Source organism: Piliocolobus tephrosceles, chromosome 4 (genome assembly GCF_002776525.5).
Source record: "Piliocolobus tephrosceles isolate RC106 chromosome 4, ASM277652v3, whole genome shotgun sequence".
In the NCBI taxonomy this organism is placed as follows: Eukaryota; Metazoa; Chordata; class Mammalia; order Primates; family Cercopithecidae; genus Piliocolobus; species Piliocolobus tephrosceles.
The window spans coordinates 121,181,457-121,201,271 of NC_045437.1; the positions used below are offsets into that span (position 1 = coordinate 121,181,457).

General features: G+C 46.9%; 1 protein-coding gene across 5 annotated transcripts in view; it reads left to right on the forward strand.

Moving 5' to 3' along the window:
• The first annotated feature begins 9,040 nt into the window (after positions 1-9,040).
• SLIT3 (slit guidance ligand 3) overlaps positions 9,041-19,815 on the forward strand; it is a 630,484-nt gene continuing 619,709 nt past the window's right edge. For all 5 annotated transcript variants that reach the window (XM_023218903.1, XM_023218901.1, XM_023218904.1 and 2 more), the window contains exon 1: positions 9,041-9,661. In XM_023218903.1, the coding sequence (XP_023074671.1) occupies positions 9,465-9,661 (197 nt within the window). In that variant the 5' untranslated portion in view covers positions 9,041-9,464. The remainder of the gene's footprint in view (positions 9,662-19,815) is intronic.

The following is a 19,815-nucleotide window of genomic DNA, read 5'->3' on the forward strand; positions in this document are numbered from 1 at the left end:
ATTGATTTGCGAATGTTGAACCAGCCTTGCATCCCAGGGATGAAGCCCACTTGATCATGGTGGATAAGCTTTTTGATGTGCTGCTGAATCCGGTTTGCCAGGATTTTATTGAGGATTTTTGCATCGATGTTCATCAGGGAGATTGGTCTAAAATTCTCTTTTTTTGTTGTGTCTCTGCCAGGCTTTGGTATCAGGATGATGCTGGCCTCATAAAATGAGTTAGGGAGGATTCCCTCTTTTTCTATTGATTGGAATAGTTTCAGAAGGAATGGTACCAGCTCCTCCTTGTACCTCTGGTAGAATTCAGCTGTGAATCCATCTGGTCCTGGGCTTTTTTTGGTGGGTAGGCTATTAATTGTTGCCTCAATTTCAGAGGCTGCTATTGGTCTATTCAGGGATTCAACTTCTTCCTGGTTTAGTCTTGGAAGAGTGTACGCGTCCAGGAAATTATCCATTTCTTCTAGATTTTCTAGTTGATTTGCGTAGAGGTGTTTATAGTATTCTCTGATGGTAGTTTGTATTTCTGTGGGGTCGGTGGTGATATCCCCTTTATCATTTTTTATTGCGTCTATTTCTTTGCCAATTTCTATTTATCTTTATTACACAACCCTATTCATTCCCTTCCTAACTTTTATGATTTGTAAGTATGTAATAATTTTCTTGTGTAATTGGTTGTTTTATATCTGTTTCCCATAAAACATTCTACGAGAATAGCAACCATGTTTACTTTTTCATCACCATAACACTTCCAGGATTATCTGCACCTAAAAAGTATTCCATAAATATATGTTGAAGGAATGTTAAGGTAAGTAAAGAACAGATAATGAGGGTTCCTATTTAAAAGCATGTCAATGATTAACCAATAGAAGGAGGTATTATTTTGGGATGGAGGAATTTCCTGAAGTTTCTGAAATCATACCACATAGGTAGCAGCTTTCTCTAAGATTGGTCCTGTGTGATTTGAGGAAACATAATTGCCAAGATTGCATCAGTGATTCAAACCTTCAAATCTCAGTGGGAAGTTTAGTTTTTTCTCATAGTACAGACTGTTTGGCCACCATCTTCTATGTGGTGATTTAAGGATTCCAGGGCCTTTCTTTCTGTATCTCTGCCATTCTCTCAGGACACCCTGGGATCCTTCCCTGAATCCCCTCTATGTGTCCAGCTAATAGACAAAGAGAGAGCACTGTATTGATTGCATAAGAAGTTTCCAAGACCAAGTCCGGAAGTGGTATGCACCACTTTTGCACATGCTCCTTTGGTCAGAATGAGGCACATGGCACCAACCTCACTGCAATGGAGGCTGGGAAATGCAGTCTTCCCATGTGCCCAGAAGAAGAAACTAGATCTGTGAGCATCACACTAGCCTCAGCAACAGTAGGAGATTTCCTTTGGTTGTTGTATTAGAGACTTAATGTATGCAAAACACTCAGAATACTGCCCAGCACTTTCACCAGTATCCACGATTCAAGGTAAGTTGCAAGAGGAGTTCTCTGAGTTTTTCACTAATCGCGGCTTGCTAAACAAGGCTGGTGTTCGGAAGCCTCTGTCAAGCCCAACAGCTGGCTGGAGAGTATTGTGAGCCTCAGTGCCCAAGGAGGCCAGCCAAGGATACAGATGCCACAGCTAAGTCTGTGCAGCACATCCTCATGCTTTGTTTAACTTGATTCCCTGGGTGGGACCATTTTTATGAGCAGGTGTTCTGGTTAATTAGGTGATTAATGTTCCTCAAATTGGAGAGCCATCTCCCTAGTGACAGTTCTTTCTTTGCTCAAATATGAGACAAATCTTCCCTGTACAATTTGGAGAGGTCCGTGATCACATTCATCTGTCTGCCAGGCCTCTCGGGTCAGCACTCTGGCTCTGAGGACCAAGAGCCTGACCCCACACCTGGCTGACTTGCCTCTTGCTGCACCAGTTTAGAGAACTAAGAGCTCCCAAATCATCTGGCTTCCTCTCAGACCAGGGCACAGTTGAACTGGGGACATATTTCTGGTTCCTTTCTGAGGATTCCAATTTGTATCACCTCTCAAAGTCAGAGCCATTGCCTCTACACAGAGTCCTCCAGTTTCTAAAGCAAGGCAGCCAAGCCACAGTCAAGGGCAAATTAGGTATCAAAACTTTTTTTCTCCAATTGTCTCTTAGGCAAATAGAAATGTGCTCCAAACTCTCTTATGCTCCACATTCTCAAAGCCCTCTTCGCAGCTCAAACACTATTCTATTCCTACCACCCTGCCTCTGTTTCTCTCAATGCCAGAACCCTTCTCCCTCTCATTGGCGTTAGCAAACCCATGCATCCTTCAAACGCCAGACTGAATTATTCAGCACTCCTTCCCAGCTTAAAGGGATTTCTCCCTCTTCAGAATTTGTGTAGCACTTACTACGTGACCCATATCACTTAGCATTTAGTTATATACTGTATCTTTTCTCTTCATTCATGTATCTTAATTTTGTCTTCCCAGTTGGATTTTTGTCAGCTGTGGTTGTATCATCTCTTGGGCGTATATAAAGTTCTCAATAAATGTTTGATTGGTAAATTAAGCTGAATGCCACTTACACTTCTGGAAGATGGGTCGAATTTAGTCTCTTTCACCATGGTTAGTCTCAACTGGGCCACATGGTTGCTCACTCCTGTTCCTCACATGCTACAGTTTTAGTGCCCTAGAAGGACTAGATCTTTTCCTCCAGTTTCAGCTGGAAAAATCCCAGGAAAGGACTCTGCTTGGTCCATTTCAGTCATGTGCCCGCCCCTTAATCACACGGTTAGAGCAGAAGGCCAATTAATAGTTGTCCGCTACAGTTGAATATAGATTTTGAAAGGTTTTATTGCTCAGTCTTCTTCCTCACGATAAGTGTATTAGTCTGTTTTCATACTGCTATAGAGAACTGCCCGAGACTGGGTATAAAGGCAAGAGGTTTAATTGACTCACAGTTCAGCATGGCTGGGGAGACCTGGGGAAATTTACAATCATGATGGAAGGAGAAGGGGAAGCAAGGCACCTTCTTCGGAAAGCGGCAGGAAGAAGTGCTGAGCAAAGGGGGAAACAGCCCCTTATAAAACCATCAGGTATCATGAGAACACATTCACTATCGTGGAGACAGCATGGGGGAAGCCACTCCGAGGATTCCATTCCCTCCACCTGGTCTCTCCCTCGACACATGGGGACTATGGGGATTACAATTCAAGATGAGATTTGCATGTGGACACACAGCCTAACCATATCAATAGGTTACTTATTTTAATATTCATTTATCAAATTTATGTTACATATTCATTCGTTAAACATTTTTGTATTCAGAGTAGTTCTTATCCCTTGGGGAGGCTCAATAGATTAACTGGCAATAAACCTTTATTGTTCATTCTCTTTCAGGGGAGAAAGAGAGAAGTATTTGCATTGAAAACAATGTCCTTCAGGCTGGGCGCTGTGGCTCACACCTGTAATCCCAGCACTTTGGGAGGCTGAGATGGGCTGATCACCTGAGGTCGGGAGTTCGAGACCAGCCTAACCAACATGGCAAAACCCCGTCTCTACTAAAAATACAAAAACAAATTAGCTGGGTGTGGTGGTGCATGCCTGTAATCCCAGCTATTCAGGAGCCTGAGGCAGGAGAATCGCTTGAACCCAGGAGGCGGAGGTTGCAGTGAGCCAAGATTGCTCTATTAGACTCCAGTCTGGGCGACAGAGCAAGATGATTCTGTCTCAAAAAAAAGAAAAAAGAAAACAATGTCCTTCTGTCCTTCTAGGTCCAACGGATGGTATCTTTTCCTAGGCCACTTCCTTACCCCTTTTAGGCCATTTCTCCAGAAATGACCTAAAATTCACATACATGAGCTAGTCTCTCTCCCAGGAAAATGTAATAGGGATCATAGTCTTAATCTCAGATTGGGGGTTTCATTTTCTCTCTTCCCACTTCCTGTTTACCTACTCCTCCGAGATCTGCCTCAGCAGCTCAGTGAGGTGGTGTGTCAGTTTCAGTGTCCCTGGTAGGAAATGGATAATTCAAAGGAGCACCTGAAGAAAGTTTGGTAAAGGGACTATATGGAAAGGTGAGGCAGGGTTAAGAAATCAACAAGGGGGCTGGGCACAGTGGCTCATGCCTGTAATCCCAACACTTTGGGAGGCTCAGGTGGGTGGATCACGAGGTCAGGAGTTCAAAAACCAGCCTGGCCAAGATGGCAAAACCTCATCTCTACTAAAAATACAAAAATTAGCCAGATGTTGTGGTGGGTGCCTGTAATCCCAGCTACTTGGGAGGTTGAGGCAGAGAACTGCTTGAACCTGGGAGGCGGAGGCTTCATTGAGCCAAGATTGCGCCACTGCACTCTAGCCTGGGTGACAAAGTGAGACTCCATCTCAAAAAAAAAAAAAAAAAAAAAAAGAAAGAAAGAAAGAAAAAAGAAAATAAATCAATAAGGGATGGACTGCCCAAGGTTTAGCAGCAGTGGAAAGCTATTTCCACTCCTGTCCTCTGAAGGAGTAATGGGATGGCAGTGATTTCCAAGGAGACCCATAGCTGAAGAAGACAGCTGTTGGACATGACCTGTGACCTTCAATAGGGAAAGGCAGCCATTGACAAACTGCAGTCCTGTGGAGGAAGCCTTGGCCTCTCTCCTCTAGCTCTCTGAGCTAGTTCCCCATATGGCTGGATCCAAGGGAGTTGAGGTGATGCAGTCTGGAAAGGTTAATTTCCTGGGGAACAGAACTGCCTCTGACAGTGAGCAGAGAGTGGATCCGAAGAATCAATTGGAGAATAATGAGCACAAATTGTTAGTCTTGATGGGGTGAAGCAAATATATCAGAATTGGGGGTGGGGGTGGGCAATGTGTATCATTTGCAAAAGCATTCTAGAAGAATGTAACCACCCCCTCCCCCAAAAGATTGAGTAACACTGATGAAAATGAATAAAAATACAATAGGAGAATGTAAAATAAGCTGGCTGATTGGAAGATCATTCATTTGTTTATTCATTCATTCATGTATTCATTTATTAATCATCAAGATACCAAGATTTGCACCTCTAGATATCAAGATTGCAAAACTTGATTAGACATCTCTATATGCCTGAAAGTTTTTATAACACAAGTTTCAAAAAATTGGATTACACAGGGTTACAGGGTCACTATCTCCAAGAACCTAATAGTCTGGACCAACAAGTCCAGAGGATTCAGCTTCTAAACTGGAGGATTTGGCTGCTACACGGACTCTAGGGTACACAGACAGGAGAGTAGGAAAGGATATTCTGGGATGGGTATTGAGTGGATGTGGAGGAGTGGTGGCAGATGAGGTGGAAGAAGCAGAAAACAACTCCAGATTTCAAAATTACATTGTCAGGTCTGTATTTAAGATCCTTGGATCAACAGGGCAAAGGATGGAATGGTGGAGCAAAAAACTAAGAAATAAAGTTAGAGAAATTATGTGGGACCAGTGAGCAGTACCTATGCATGAAACTAGGATCTGAACAATAGCAGGAGGACCAGAGATGAAGAGGGGATACATTCAAGAGATGGTCATGGGGAAGAATGAACAGAACTGAAGAATTAAATGGCTGTGGTATGTGAGAGAGGGAAAATTCTTTGAGCTGTTTTGCCTTCTCAATACTCCCACCCACTTTTCAGCTAATAGCTCCTGGGTTTTCCTTTGAGAGCAGGACTCCTACCTGCCCAACTGAGTGCAGTTTCCATAAAACTTTCACCCATAGTTCTTGTCTTCTCTGGCCAAAAGGGAGATCACGTGACTCAAGTCAGGACAATCCATTGCTCCCTCCTGGGAATTTGGAAATCTTGGGTTTGGCATCTAGATCCTGTCTTGGGTCTTGTCTTTGTTGAAGCCTCCATCTTCAATTTTTTCCTTAGATTCTGTATGCTATCCATGGCTTTCTTTAAAAGTCTTTTTTTTTTTTTTGGAAAATTCAATAAGCTGAAGTTTTTTTGTTTGTTCTGAGGAACAGAACTGCCTCCGACAGTGGGCAGAGAGTAGATCTGGAGAATTCATTGGAGAACGATGAGCACAAATGGTTAGTCTGGCTGGTTGGAAACAGAAAACTTCAGCTGACTGTGGTGGCCACGTGAAGAGTGGTACCTTACACAGGGAGATAAACACAGGTTGATGAGAAAGTTTGAGATGGGGTTTCTTAAAGGAATGGGTGAGTAGTTTGCTTTTGAGAAATACAGATTGAGGAGAAAGTTTGAGATGGGGTTTCTTGCAGTAATGGGCGAGTAGTTTGCTTTGGAAAAGCCTACAGAAAAGTAAAGGGACAAGTTCAAAAGTTGTCCACTGACTTTGTGGAACTGTAAAAATGACACCACAGACTGTGAAGCCACCTTTGGCCTTTGGACATAGAAAGTTCTAAACAATAGCCTGACCTCCTAACGACATACCCAGTGTTCTCCAAGGAGGGTAATTCCTCCATGGGGTGGCTACCGCCTTCTGCAGATGCCCCAGAATCAGCTGAGAGAGTGGACAGAGCCACATTTTCAGCACCAGAAGCCCCGAGTCCTGGCTCTGGTTATTTCACTAATTAGCTAGGTGACCCTGCATAAATGCCCACCTTTCTCTGAAACTCAGCTTCCTTGTTAGTAAAATACAAGAGTTGAACTATTTGGGGTCTCAACGTATGTTCCAAGAGAATTTCCAGTTTACATGAAAAGGGGTCCTGTATACTGGGAAACTGGGTTAAATAAGCCTTAAACTGGTTTCCTTATTGCAGAACTTCTCAGGGTCTTAAAAACACTCACCTGTGATGCAGATATCCAAGAGGGGTGAAGGTGAGTAGCATTTCTCAATCTATCTTTCCCAAGGAAACTTTTTTCTCCCCCATGATGAAACGTGTGGAACCAGTAGTCATCAGAAGGCACTTGTAGAAGTGTTGGGTTAGGTGATTTCTAAGGCTGTATCAGCCCAAACACTCCATGATTCTGTGTATCCTGGTGCTCTGGGCTCCTCCTGTATTTCCCACTTGCCTCCTCCTAGGGGCTGATTGACTCTGAAGGACCCTTGCCATCTGTTCTAAGGGGCTTCTCCCAGGAAAAATCACACTTGAATGCCTATAAAGCCCTTTAAAGATATAGTCTGGCTCATGAAACCCCCTGAGCAGCTTAAATGGAAAACACAGCCCCCCACTGCGCCCAGAGCACAGATCCAGGCCCAGCCCGAAAGGATGGCAAAACATGCTCTAGCATGCATTTGGGAAAACAAAGAAAACCCTACTCTTTGCTGCTCCAGACAGTCTGAGACGCTTTGTGCCCTTGGGCCCTTGCCCGGTTCTCTCATCTGCCTCAGTCCTGGTACTAAATTGGTTCAAGGTTTGGAGGAAAGCTTCAGAGCAAGGGGGAAAAGGATGTTTAGAGTTCTTAAATGCTGAAGTCACCCTGAGGACCGGAGCATAGACCCTCGCCGGCCACCAGGGGGCGATGACAACAGCATCTGTACAGAAAGCAGTTCCCAAGAATAACAGCAGTAAATTGCACCTAATGTGTTTATGAATGATGAAGGGACTCGAGTGTGTGTGTGTGTGTGTTTGAGTGAGTGTGCGTGTGTGTGTGTATTTGAGTGTGCGTGTGTGTGTGTGCGCGCGCGCAACTGGGTGCCCGAAGCTAAGACTGAAAATCTGCAAAGTATAATACAATAAAATGTGCAACTCTACTATATATTCACAGGATGTGGCCAAGTAGTTGAAAGTTTCCTTGAAGGAAAATGAGGTAGAAGAAATCAGGATAGCATTCTTATGAAAGGAAAGAGAAGCGCTCTCAGGTGTATAGTCACTGTGTGTGTGTGTGTGTGTGTGTGCGCGCGCGAGCGTGCATGTGCATATGTGTGTGATTGCGTGTGTATAAATGGGTGTGTGTAAGCCTGAGTATGTGAAAGTGTGTGCGTGGCTGTGAATATGTAGGCACCAGTGTGTGTGTATATATATGCAGGGCTCATTCAGGCCTTCTCAGTGTGAGGGGACCTCAAGGAAATCTGGGCAATACTTCCTCCAGTTCCTGCCCTTTCCTTTCAAACAAACAAACAAACAAAATCATTCCTGCAAGTATTTATGGAGCCTCTAACGCACGCGCCCCTCCCCACTGGCATCTGGAAAAGCTCAGACCTAGCCAATTTAAAGCGGGCGCTGGAAGAAAGAAGGCGCTGGGGACAGAAGGGATGCCTCATCTGCGAATGACTTTTGCAAAAACACGTTATCTTCTGTGATGCTCCAAACCACCAGGGAGATGAGGCCAGGCAGGACTGTGGCCCCTGATTTGAGAAAATGAAGGCTCAGAGATGACACGATTGGCCCAGAGTCACCCAGTCAGGAAGCAGAAACCCGAGGATGGAAGAAGGCATTGTCAATCCAGGGGTCCGAGTCGCTGCCATCACTACTTTTAGCAGCCCACCAAGCGTTGGGTCTGGGCAAAGCAGGGCAAATTTCCGGGTAAGGTTTGCCAGCAGTGACCTCAACAACATGGACCACCGTGTGTGTGTGTGTGTGTGTGTGTGTGTGTGTGTGTGTGTGTGTGTAGCTGTGGAGTACATTGGTGTCAACCGCAAAATTGCGGATCTTTGCCATGAGTACTAGGTGCGGTAGGGAAGCGGCTTCGGGGGCGACAGTGCCATGGTTTGGCGTCCCTAGCAGCTGTGCGACCTCCAGCAAGTCGCTTCACTTCTCTGAGCTGTTTTCAGATGCCCCCTTGGAAGATCGTGGACTTAAATAAAGAACATGAGTAGAGTGCTCAGCTCAGTGAAAAAAAAAAAAAAAAAAAAAAAAAAAAAAAAAAAAAGTGTCAGGAGCCTTATCCGTCCTTGGCTCCTAACAGTGAATGAGTTTCAGTGTTTCTTTCCCTGGGCCCTGCTGGCCGAGCCCCTTTCCTTCCCTGGTTCCTTCTCTCTCCCTCCTCTACTGCCTCCTCCCTCCAGGCTCTCGGTCGCTCCAGCAAAGTTCCCAACTTAGTCGACATGACGCGCGGCGCAGCCAATGGGAGGCGGAGTTGGCGTTTTTTTGTGGGGGGGCGGGAGGGGTGGGCCCCGCGTCTCCGGTGTCTGCCCTGCTCAGTGAATGGAGAGAGCGAGCGCCGGCCAGCTCACCCGGCCGCCCGGTGCCCCAGCCGCCGCCGCCGCGCTCCCCAGCTCAGCCCCAAGCCGGACCTCCCCGGGCGCCACGCCCCATTGCGCTCGCCCCAGGTCCCCAACCCGGCCCGCGGGCCAGCGGGGCCAGGGGGCGCTCCGCACCTGGGCACTCCCAGCGATGCGCAGCGGGGCAGCGCCAGCCCCGCCGATGGAGCTGCTGCTGCCGCCGCCGCCGCCGCCGCCCGGCGCGCCCCGCTCCGCCCGCGCCCCGTGCGCCTGAGCGCCGAGCTCGCCCCTCCTCCGCGCCAACTCCGCCGCCCGCTCCCCAGGCCGCCCGCGCTCCCCGCGCGACTCCTCGGGCTCCACGCGTCTTGCCCCGCAGAGGCAGCCTCCTCCGGGAGCGGGGCCCTGCACACCATGGCCCCCGGGTGGACAGGGGTCGGCGCTGCCATGCGCGCCCGCCTAGCGCTGGCCTTGGCGCTGGCGAGCGTTCTGAGTGGGCCCCCAGCCGTCGCCTGCCCCACCAAGTGTACCTGCTCCGCCGCCAGCGTGGACTGCCACGGGCTGGGCCTCCGCGCGGTTCCTCGGGGCATCCCCCGCAACGCTGAGCGCCTGTGAGTACCCCTGCCCCACCCCACGCGGGCCACCCACCTGGGTCCCACCGAGGTGGCCCCAGGCGCCAGATCCCTCCTTTCCTTTCGACCTCCCTGGATGCACTCTATTCTCATCCCTTGCTGGATAGGATCCCTCGCTCTCCGAGGTGGGGGTCTGTAGGCTTGGTCATATCTGGAAAGCGAGGTCTCAAAACCCCCGCGATGAGCAAAGAGCAGTGCTTCTCCAGGGGTGAGGGTTGCAGACGCAGGGCCCACTGACAGCTTCCGAGGAGTAGCTGGCGAGAGGCGAGGGGAGGCAAGAGCACTGCAGCCTCGAGGTCTTAGGGTGAGGGTCAGGGGTCTGCGCTCATTAAAAAGGGGGGCGGGTGAAGGAGAAAGCTATAGGATGATGGGCCGTCAAGGCTCAGAGGCGGGAGAGAGGGCCCAAGACTATTGACCTGCTTGGAGATCAGAATGAGCCAGCCGCTCTCTGGCTGCCCTTGCAAGGAAAGTTGAGAGTGTGGGTGAAGGTTTAACTTCTGAGGAACTGGACAGATTCAGAGTGGGTGCTCGCAAAACCCGCGCTGCCTGGAAAGCAGTCTGGGAGATGCCAAGTTGCAGCCCCGGGTGAATTTTTTATGGCTCGGTTATAAATGCCTCCCCGAACGAAAGGGCTGGAGAATGGAAATGCTGACAGCTCTTCAAATGAGACCGAGCGTTATAATCTTACAAACCGCACTCAGCCTCGGATCCTGGGCTTGGCAGCGAATGGAGAGGCGCTTGCAGAATGGGGTGGATTGACCCTAGTTTTAGCCCCAATTGTGCAACCAAATATTTACTTTTCATATGTCAACGTTTTGGAAACATTTATCATTTTGATCCTCGGACCGGATTCAAAACTTGGACTCCGGGGTGGGCTCCTCTTAGTCCGCAGTTGGGGTGGGGTAAGGGAGTGGGGGAGAAACGCTGGAGTGGGTGGGAGCCTTACTGGGAACCCAGCCGAGAAGTGGGTGAGGGTTTGCTGTAGTGTGGTGGATTCCCTCCGTGTCTTGCTCTCCGTCTTCTCCCCTTCCTCACGTGCCTTAGGGGTAGGTGCCTGGATCTTCCACTCTGCGTTCTTGACTTCAGGCTGGAAGAGAGTAGTGATGACAAGCATTGTCCCGGGGTGTGTTATTCCTGTTAGTCACCTCCTATCACCCCACCTCCTCTTCTCTTCCACTTCTTTGTGCGTCTCTGGGTGGAGACTCAGCAGAACTGTCTTCCTGATTCCTGATGCTCTCTTTTTCCTTTGGCTGAAAACTTTTTTTTTTTTGTTTTTCCTCAAATGCAGTGATTGTTTTGTTGGGTTGAACCACAGAATCCTAAAGGGTGAGAGCCGAATTATTAACAAATGTCGAAAACCAGGCTTGGAAGTATAAAATGAATTGCCCAGGAAAACACAGCAAGTTGATGGCAATAAAGGGGCCAAAATCCAGTTTTTCACACCTTAATTCAGACATTATGTTAGTCCATAGGAGTGCAAAACTTGTTTTAGTGGCATTTTTAGATACCTATAACTTGTAAACTAAGTTCCCCTCCTCGTCACACCAGTGCTAGCCACATGAGTTAGTGAAATAATAACTGTAGCTAATGTTTGATAAATGCTTTGCATGCCTTGATTTGTGTACATGTATTATCTCATTGAATCTCTCCAACAGTCCATTAGTTAAATAGGCAATGCTTATTACTCCATTTTACAGTTAAGCCGTCTTGTCATTTACTCAAGGTCATGCAGCTAGTGAAGTGTTTGAATCCAAGCCTGATTGGTTCCTAAGCCCACAACCCTTATCACTCTGCTGGTCATCCTTGGAACAAGGGTCAGTTTGGACCACAATCTATAAACAGACAGTCCTGGGAGGTTTCTGGCTGGGCTTGGATCTTAGAACAGGCTGCTGTTGCTTTTGCTTCTGATATACCCTGCAAATGTTCAGCTCACTTTGATGTTAGCTCTCATGCTTGGGGTCTTGAAACTACTTCTTCCCCATCTTCAAAACCGTGCTCCATGTTTGGGAAACCAAAGAGAGTAAGTCCCTGTCCTCCTGGTATGTAGGAAGTTTTCCAGAGCTGCAGGAACAGCACCCATGCTAGCACGCCACCCAGTCATCTCCCATAGGAGATCTGTGCAGCTCAGGGCAACCCATCAGCTCTAGAACTGGAGAAATGGGGCAGAGACTGGAGTCCTGGTCGTTCCCATAGGCCCCCTGCTGCAGTCCTTAACAGGCAGTGGGAGAGCAGGAGCTGCTTTGATATCTCTGGTCTCTTCTGCCTCAGGTGTGGTCACTGGTGCCGCTTTGGCTAGGGTGCATGGGGGTGCCGCGATGGTATCTCATTCTAGTCTCCTTCCTCCCTGGGAATGGGGGACAGTCTTTAGGAGCAAGCTGGGTCAGGTTCACTGCAGGGTTTCAGGGCAGTCCACCAACAGTTTTTCACCACCAAAGTCCTGCACCACACTCTCTCTCAGCCAACTCAGATGTAACGTTTCAATTCTGAAAACTCTTGGGGGATATTTGGCATTTTTACGCTCTGCCAAGGATTTCTTCAGAGAGGAATCACTCATTTATTCCTGCCTTCATTCATTCAACACACATTACTTGAGGCCGGGCGCAGTGGCTCATGCCCGTTATCCTAGCACTTTGGGAGGCTGAGGTGAGAGGATCGCTTGAGCCTAGGAGTTTGAGAACAAACATGACTTGAACCTCTACTGCATTCCAGAAACTGTATATAGAATCATTGCATATACAGAAGAAAACCAGCACTTCAATGTAAAGAATGTAAGCAAAAGATAGAAGGAAACTTGCTTTGGTGAGCCTTTTGAACTTCCCAGGGTTCATTTTGCCATGGGGCACGTTTTGTCAGCACTGTCATCAGATGCTCAGGACCTCCCTAAAATCCAGTTTTCTGATCTCAAATGTTTAAATTGTGTTTTAAAACAAAGAAACAGCATTTTCTCCGTTCTCCATTCTTGGTACTCTGCCTCCCAAAAAGCCTTTGATGAAGGGATTTGTGTGTGTGTGTGTGTCTGTGTATATTGCTTCTCTGGATGTTTCTGACTTCTGAAACCTTGTGTTATGACATTAAGGAAAACCTGAGTGGGGATAATGTGCTCAGCATTTGGACTTTGCTTCAGGCCTGGAATGGGGCCTGAATTGTTCATAATTAAGCCAGAATCAGAGTTGGGGGTCCGTATTCCAAGGTATTCCCTATAATGTCAGCACATCACGCAGAAAAAGAAACTCTCTGTCTTTTATAAACTACTGACAATTTTTCCCCCTCCATGAGGAGGTGACACCCACAAGAAAGCTAAATAAATGCAGAGAAGAATTCAGTGTAATTTATTATCCGTGCAGCAAAGATAGAGGACGAGAGGAGAGGAAGTGGATGGCGGTGCCTGAAACCAAACATTTACCATGGAGCACAGAGTAAACAGATGTTGCACTTACCCTTCTGACTACAAAAGGAGCCCACAGATGTAATTCTTCTCCAACCACAATCTCAGCCTGGAAAAAGAGGCAGATGAAAATGAACTGTCACGTGGGGCCACTTCTCCCCATCTTGCCCTCCTGCCTGGAGGCAGGCAGAGGCCCACTTCTCACTGCAGCGAGGGGTGGCCTGAACAGTGGAGTGGGGGCAAGAGTGGACATCTTTGGTTTTTCACTTGGCTCTGGAACATGCTGGAGACTGCTATATTTAAATAAACATTTCCTGTTTGCAAAGGAGAACGGGCGAAAGGCTGAAACGTGAGAATGTGGTAACTTAATTTTCTCCATCACTCCAGATGACGGCTAGCTTTGCCGGTGGTTTGGTCCAATAAAAACTGACACCATGTCATAGGCTTTCCCTCACTTGACCACAGAGGTCCTGAGGTTAAGTGGGAGACTTTCCAAGATGCTCAATAGCCAAGCCCTGTGTCCTGGTACTTCCAGCCCTCAGGGTCAACTTAGAAGACAGGGACAAGCTAGTGAATCATGGGGTCTCTCTGGGTCAACCATGGTGATGTGGCCTTTTAGGGAAACACAGTACCCTTCTGGACAGACTGAGGAGCGGCTGAGTGGACCTGCCTCCAGTGGACCGGTCTAGCCTCCAGGGTGCTGTGCAACTTTGAACAGATTGCATTACCTCTCTGGGCCTCATTTTCGTGAAAGTAGAATTCTTGCATAGTCTTAGTGGTTTTCTTAGGGGTTATAGTCCATTGGGGGGACTGTCAGTATCTGCCTCCCTAGTGTCTAGAACAGTGCCTGGCACACAGTAGGTTTTCAGCAAATGTGTATTCAATAAAGGAATAATGAACCTCAAAGCTAGAAGTCTTTCTTTAGTTCTTACAAGTGAAGGATGGGCCATTACATATCTGCATTCTGGTGTATAACTAAGGGATCCTTACTAGTAACCTGTGTCATGAGTTATTAAGGGTATCTAAAATTTGGATTTTATGAACTAATATTTATTGCCTTACTAGAGTTACCAAGGACTCCTGTTGAGTGATCTGCTCTGGAGTCTGGTTGCCAGGCACTGCTTAGCAACCTTGCAAAACTCCTACTGTGCACATGCTCATGAAAAGAGCTGGAAATCCTGAGCACTTAAACCATAGGGCTTTCTAATCAGGAACTCATCAGCGTCATCCTGAGCGCTCTGTGGGTTTTGATTGCTGCTCTTCTTGTATTAATTGATAAGTTCTGCTTTTGTTGATCATCTGGATTTTCTATTATTTCTGCGTTTTTGCCGTTTTGATTGTTATGTTGTTTTCTCTCCGGTATTGTTTGTTGTCACAGAGCTCTGTCTCACCTGGAAAGTGAGAATGAGTCGTGGGTTGCAGCTGTAGGATCTCTCACCTTGGCAATGTGGGCTGTGGCAAGAAGGTTCCCGACCCCTAAGCATTGTGGTTAGGGCAGGCGCTCTGGAGACAGACAACTCCGGGCTTGAATTGCAGCTCTGTTACATCTTGCTGTTGCGCTGTGAGCGTGTTACACTATTGTTGACTGCAGTGTGTTTAATTCTTTTGTACCTATTTCCACACCTGTGATACCAGGACGATAAGTGCACTGTCTTCATGGGGATGCTGTGAATGTAACCTGAGGCAGTCCCTGTAATGCACTCAGCACGGCTCCTACCATGTTCACTCATTGCTGTGATTGTTTATCCCTCTGTGATTTCTTAACTGTAAAGTATGTATGATGAATCTTCCCTGTTGGGGGGATTAAATGAAGTAATATACAGGAAAGTGCTTAACACAGTACAATTGTGTGCTACATAAAATGACATAGTGGACACCATAGAGGATGGTGGTCTCATAAGGTTAAAATGGAGCTGAAGAATTCCTCTCGCCTAGTGATGTCGTAGCTTTTGTAACATCATAGTGCCATCACTTTATTTTTAATACATGTAGTGTCACCTAAGTGTATAATGTTGATAAAGTCTCCAGTAGTGTGCAGTAATGTCCTAGGCCTTCACATTCACTCAGCACTCACTCACTGACTCACCCAGAGCAACTTCCAGTCCTGTAAACTTTATTCCTGCTAAATGCCCTATGCAGATGTACCATTTTTTATCTTTCCTACCATATTTTGATTGTACCTTTTCTATGTTTAGGTATGTTTAGAAACACACATACTCACGATTGGGTCGCAGTGGCTTACAGTGTTCAGTAGAGTAATATGCTATGCAGGTTTGGAGTTGAGGAGCAATAGGCTATCCCATATAGCCTAGGCGTGTAGTAGGCTAGACCATCTGGGCTTGTGTGAGTGCACTCTGTGAGGTTTGCACAATGACGAAATCGCCTAATGATGAGTTTCTTAGAACATATCCCCATCATTAAGTAATGCGTTACTGCACCATAGGAGCCCTCCCTAAACTATATTAGTGACCATGGCTATTACTTTTATATCTTCATCTCAGGCCCTGTCCAGCTGGAAGGTTTGAGATGCCTACCCCAAATTTGCTACAACCCAGAGCCCTGTGGAGGCAAGTTCCTTGCCTGCCTGTGGGCTGTGCCTCTTGGGTGGGCCTCTTGGCTGGGCCCCTCCTTTTCTCTCTCTGCCCTTGGTCCTGCCCCTACAGCAAAGCCCAGGTTGGCCTCTGTTCCATAGAAGGGGAATTATGGTGAAAGTGGATTAGGTCTGTTCCATGGGTGTGTGCTTTGTGGTATATTTAAATAAGGAATGTATTTTATTTATTTATTTTTTGGGGGTGGGTTTTCATGGGGAATTTTTAGCCCTGACTTTTTTTGCAATGTTCATTCCTTCTATCTTTCCCTAAATACCTCCTTTTACTGACTTCCCATGTCTGCCTCTATTACTGCTTTTACTTGAGACAGCTGTATTTACTAGCAGGCTCCACCCTCATTATGTAAGGTGGTCTTAACCCTTTTTAGAACTGCTGGAAAGAAAGGAAAAACAAGGGGTAGAGGCGTTCCCAGAGAGCTAGCTCTTCTGGACCACTGCTAATCCCAAACTGGATGGCTACAGAGGGTGCCCTGGCACTGCGCTGAGGGTGCCCTGGCACTGCCCTATGCTCTCCGTTCTTCATTGTTCCCCATCCTTAAATTCAAATCAACCTTGCCCAGGTTAGATGCTCATGAATCCTCTGCCTCTTTGCTTTGCAGGCCTGGACTGTGATCTGTAACTACTGTGACTGCTGGCCTGTTGAGAGGCTAGCCTTTCTTCCCCTCTCACTGTGGTCTTCATAGTTGTGTTGTCAGTACCATGTTTGATACAGTGAAACCCTGGCCAAAGGGTGCATGATTAGAACCTTCTGTACTGAGTGGACAGAGAAGATGGGAAAATGTGCCACTAGAGTGAGACTCTGGGACCCAAATCCCAGTTCTGTCACCAACTAGCTGGATGGGCCTCAGTCTTCCCATCTGATAAATGGGAATGATAATAATACTCCCTTCAAAGGATGCTGTATTAATCCACATAGGCTGCCTAGAACCAAGAGCTCCCTCCATCAATATTCCTGTTGTTATTATGATCAAACGTCTTACTGAGTGTAGACCTCCTATCAGAGCATGATCAGGATGAAGCTTCATGAAGAAAAATATGGATTGTCGGGGTTGGAAGCGGTCCTTTTGTCCAAGGTCCAACCACACAAAGGTTGGTCTTCCATTGGCACAATTTCAGGGAAGGTGATCAGTTAGCCTCCTTTGCTTGATGATATCTAGTGATGAGGAGCTCAGTTCTTCCTAAAGCAATTTATTCCATTAAAAAACACAGTCCTAATAAGAAAATGTTCTTTGTGTGGGGGTTGGACTTACCTCTTACTGATTGTCGTTACCCAGGGCAAGTATAATCTTTTTTCCAAATGACAGGTTTTCAAAAGTCTTATTGCTGTGGTGTTTCTCACCACCCATTTACCCGAGTCTCCTTACATTTTCACAATTGCCTCAACTGTTCTGTATGTGATACAGTTTGGGCATAGGCCTTGTCCTCCATGACTACTTCTCTTCCTCTAAATGGATTCCAGTCTTCTTGGACTGCATTGGTTAGAAGGAGACCTTCCATGCTCTCACTGTTTTATTTGACTTCTATCAGGCAGCACATTCGAAAGAAGAACCTTTTCACTTTGGAGCCATAGCCCTGGGTGGGCTCATTTTGACCAAACTGCCTGACATCCCCATATCTCCCCAGCCTTCCCTGCTGTTAGCTTGTTGTCCCCCCTTCTAGACTTGTGCAGTTGACTTTTTGAGTCTAAGTGCAACACTTTGCATTTATCGTAATTAACTTTTGGCAAATCATTTCATTTCATCAGCTTTTCAGGAGCATTTTCTATTTCGATTTCCTCATCTAGCAATTAACTACTCCTTTCCCCATCTCCCACTATTTATTTCCTCTGCAATTTTAATGAGCTTGCCCTATGGATCTTTATCCAAGTTGTCAATATAATCAGCAGAGTTCTCTGTGCGTTTTTTTTCTAAATCTTTCTACAATCTGGCATTTGGATTACATAAATATATTGCCCCGTTCTTTCTGGCTGGGTTGGAAAAAAATGTTGAGGTCTTCTTGGCTTGTAGCATCTTCTTTCCCTGGGGTCCTGTTGGTTCATATTTTCTCTGAAATAATTTCCCATTAATGCTTAATTCTTCAGCTTGCTAAATTTTCTCTATACTCTTGGTTTCTCATGGAACTTTCCATCATGACTTTAGCTTCATTTTTGTCCTATTAGGCTAGTACCACAAGTCCCACCAGCACAGGATATGACACATGTATGTGTGTGTATGTTGAATGTATATGTATATATGTATTATTCTCTCCTGGTAAAAAGTTTAGCCTGAGGGACTGAGCCTTTCTGCCAATAGCAGAGCTCAGGTAGCTTCAGGTTTTTAAACACAGTGATTTCTCTTAGCATCTTGGGTACCCATTGGCATCGGGCACATTTTCTGGAGTAGTTCTGGGAACAGACATGATGGAGCATGAAGCATAGGGGACCGAGGCCTACAGGGTCCCCAAGCCTCTATAAACAACAACAACAGTCATCACCATAACAATAGCTGGCATTTATTGAGCCAATCTTTGCACCTGGCACTGCTCTTACACTTTACATGCATGGAGCCATTTCCTATTCGAAGAGTTATGTGAAGTAGGCAGGAGGACTGTCTGCATTTTACAGATGCGACAACTATATGAGAGAGGTGAAATGACATCCCCAGTCGGGAACAGGAGAGGCAGGGTTCATCCAGCCAGGCTGGTCTCAGAGGCTGCACGCCAACCCCCGGTCATGTCATTTCTTCAGAATCTTTCAAGTCAACCTCCTTTTCTGTCTTCTAAACTCCATTCTCAAGTAACAACTAGAAGAAGAACATGATGAGTTCAACTTAAATCAAGGAGCCCCTGTTTGATGCAGAGCATCAAGAGGAATGTCAAGGATGTGATCTGGACACCTGGTGAAACAGAGCCATCATGTCCAGTTTGGGGAAATAGGTGGCCTTTGTATCGGAGCTTGAAGACTAATAGGGTCCCTGTACGTAGGAATGGGACCATGGTATAGTCACAGAAATTCATGATTAGATGCTCCTGAGCCCGATTTAAAATGATGGGAGCTGCACTTTGGGAAGTTTTATCTCATGTGGATGTTTAGAACAGAATCCAAATCTTAGGAAAAAATCTCCATGGTATGTGTCCACTGACTGTTTTTTAAATTTCGGGTTTAAGGGGATACACCCTCCAAGAGTAGTTCTGATGAATCTTGCTGAGTAGTATTTTCCCCCTCAAGCATCTACTCAAATGTTGGCAGGAGTCATCTTCCTTTGCAATTAGATGCACCACTTGCTTTCTTTTAGTCGGGATCTCTGGGCTTCACCTGCCCTGGCATCAGGTCCTGTTCCAACAGGATGTACATAAGTTGTATCCTGGCTGGAGTCGAGTGTGACTGCACTTATCACGGCCATATCACTGCTTGTGTGGGCTCAGACTCCTCTTCTCTTGTCCTAAATGCCAATCTGGTTCCTGACCCGTGATTCATTCTGCACTTTGGCAGCAGTATATCTTGTGGCTCCTGAAAGTCTGCCAGCACATTTAACCACCCACCTTGCCTCCCTCTTGGGTTTTTCTACCTCTCTAGCTCCTGTCTGTTACCAGGTATACCCATCCTTTGCCCTAGCATGTGCCCCAGTGTGTTCCCTAGTGTACGCCCTAGCGCATGCCCTATGTATGCCCTAGTGTGTGCCATAGCATGTGCCCCAGTGTGTGCCCTAGCATGTGCTCTAGTGTGTGCCAAGCATATGCCCCAGTGTGTACCCTAGCATGTGCCCCAGTGTGTGCCATAGCATATGCCCTAGCATATGCCCTAGTGCATGCCATAGCATGTACCCCAGTGTGTGTCATAGCATATGCCCCAGTGCGTGCCCCAGCATATGCCCTAGTGGGTGCCATAGCATGTGCCTCAGTGTGTGCCCTAGTATGTGCCCGAACATATGCTCTAGTGCGTGCCATAGCGTGTGCCCCAGTGTATACGCTAGCGTGTGCCCCAGTGCGTGCCAAAGCATGTGTCCTCGTGTGCGCCTTAGCATATGCCCTATCGTATGCCCTAGCACCTGCACTAGTGTGTGCCCTAGCATGTGCCCCAGTGTGTGCCCTAATGTGTGCCCCAGCGTATGCCCTAGCATGTGCCCTAGTGTGCACCCTAGCATGTGCCCTAGAGTATGCTCT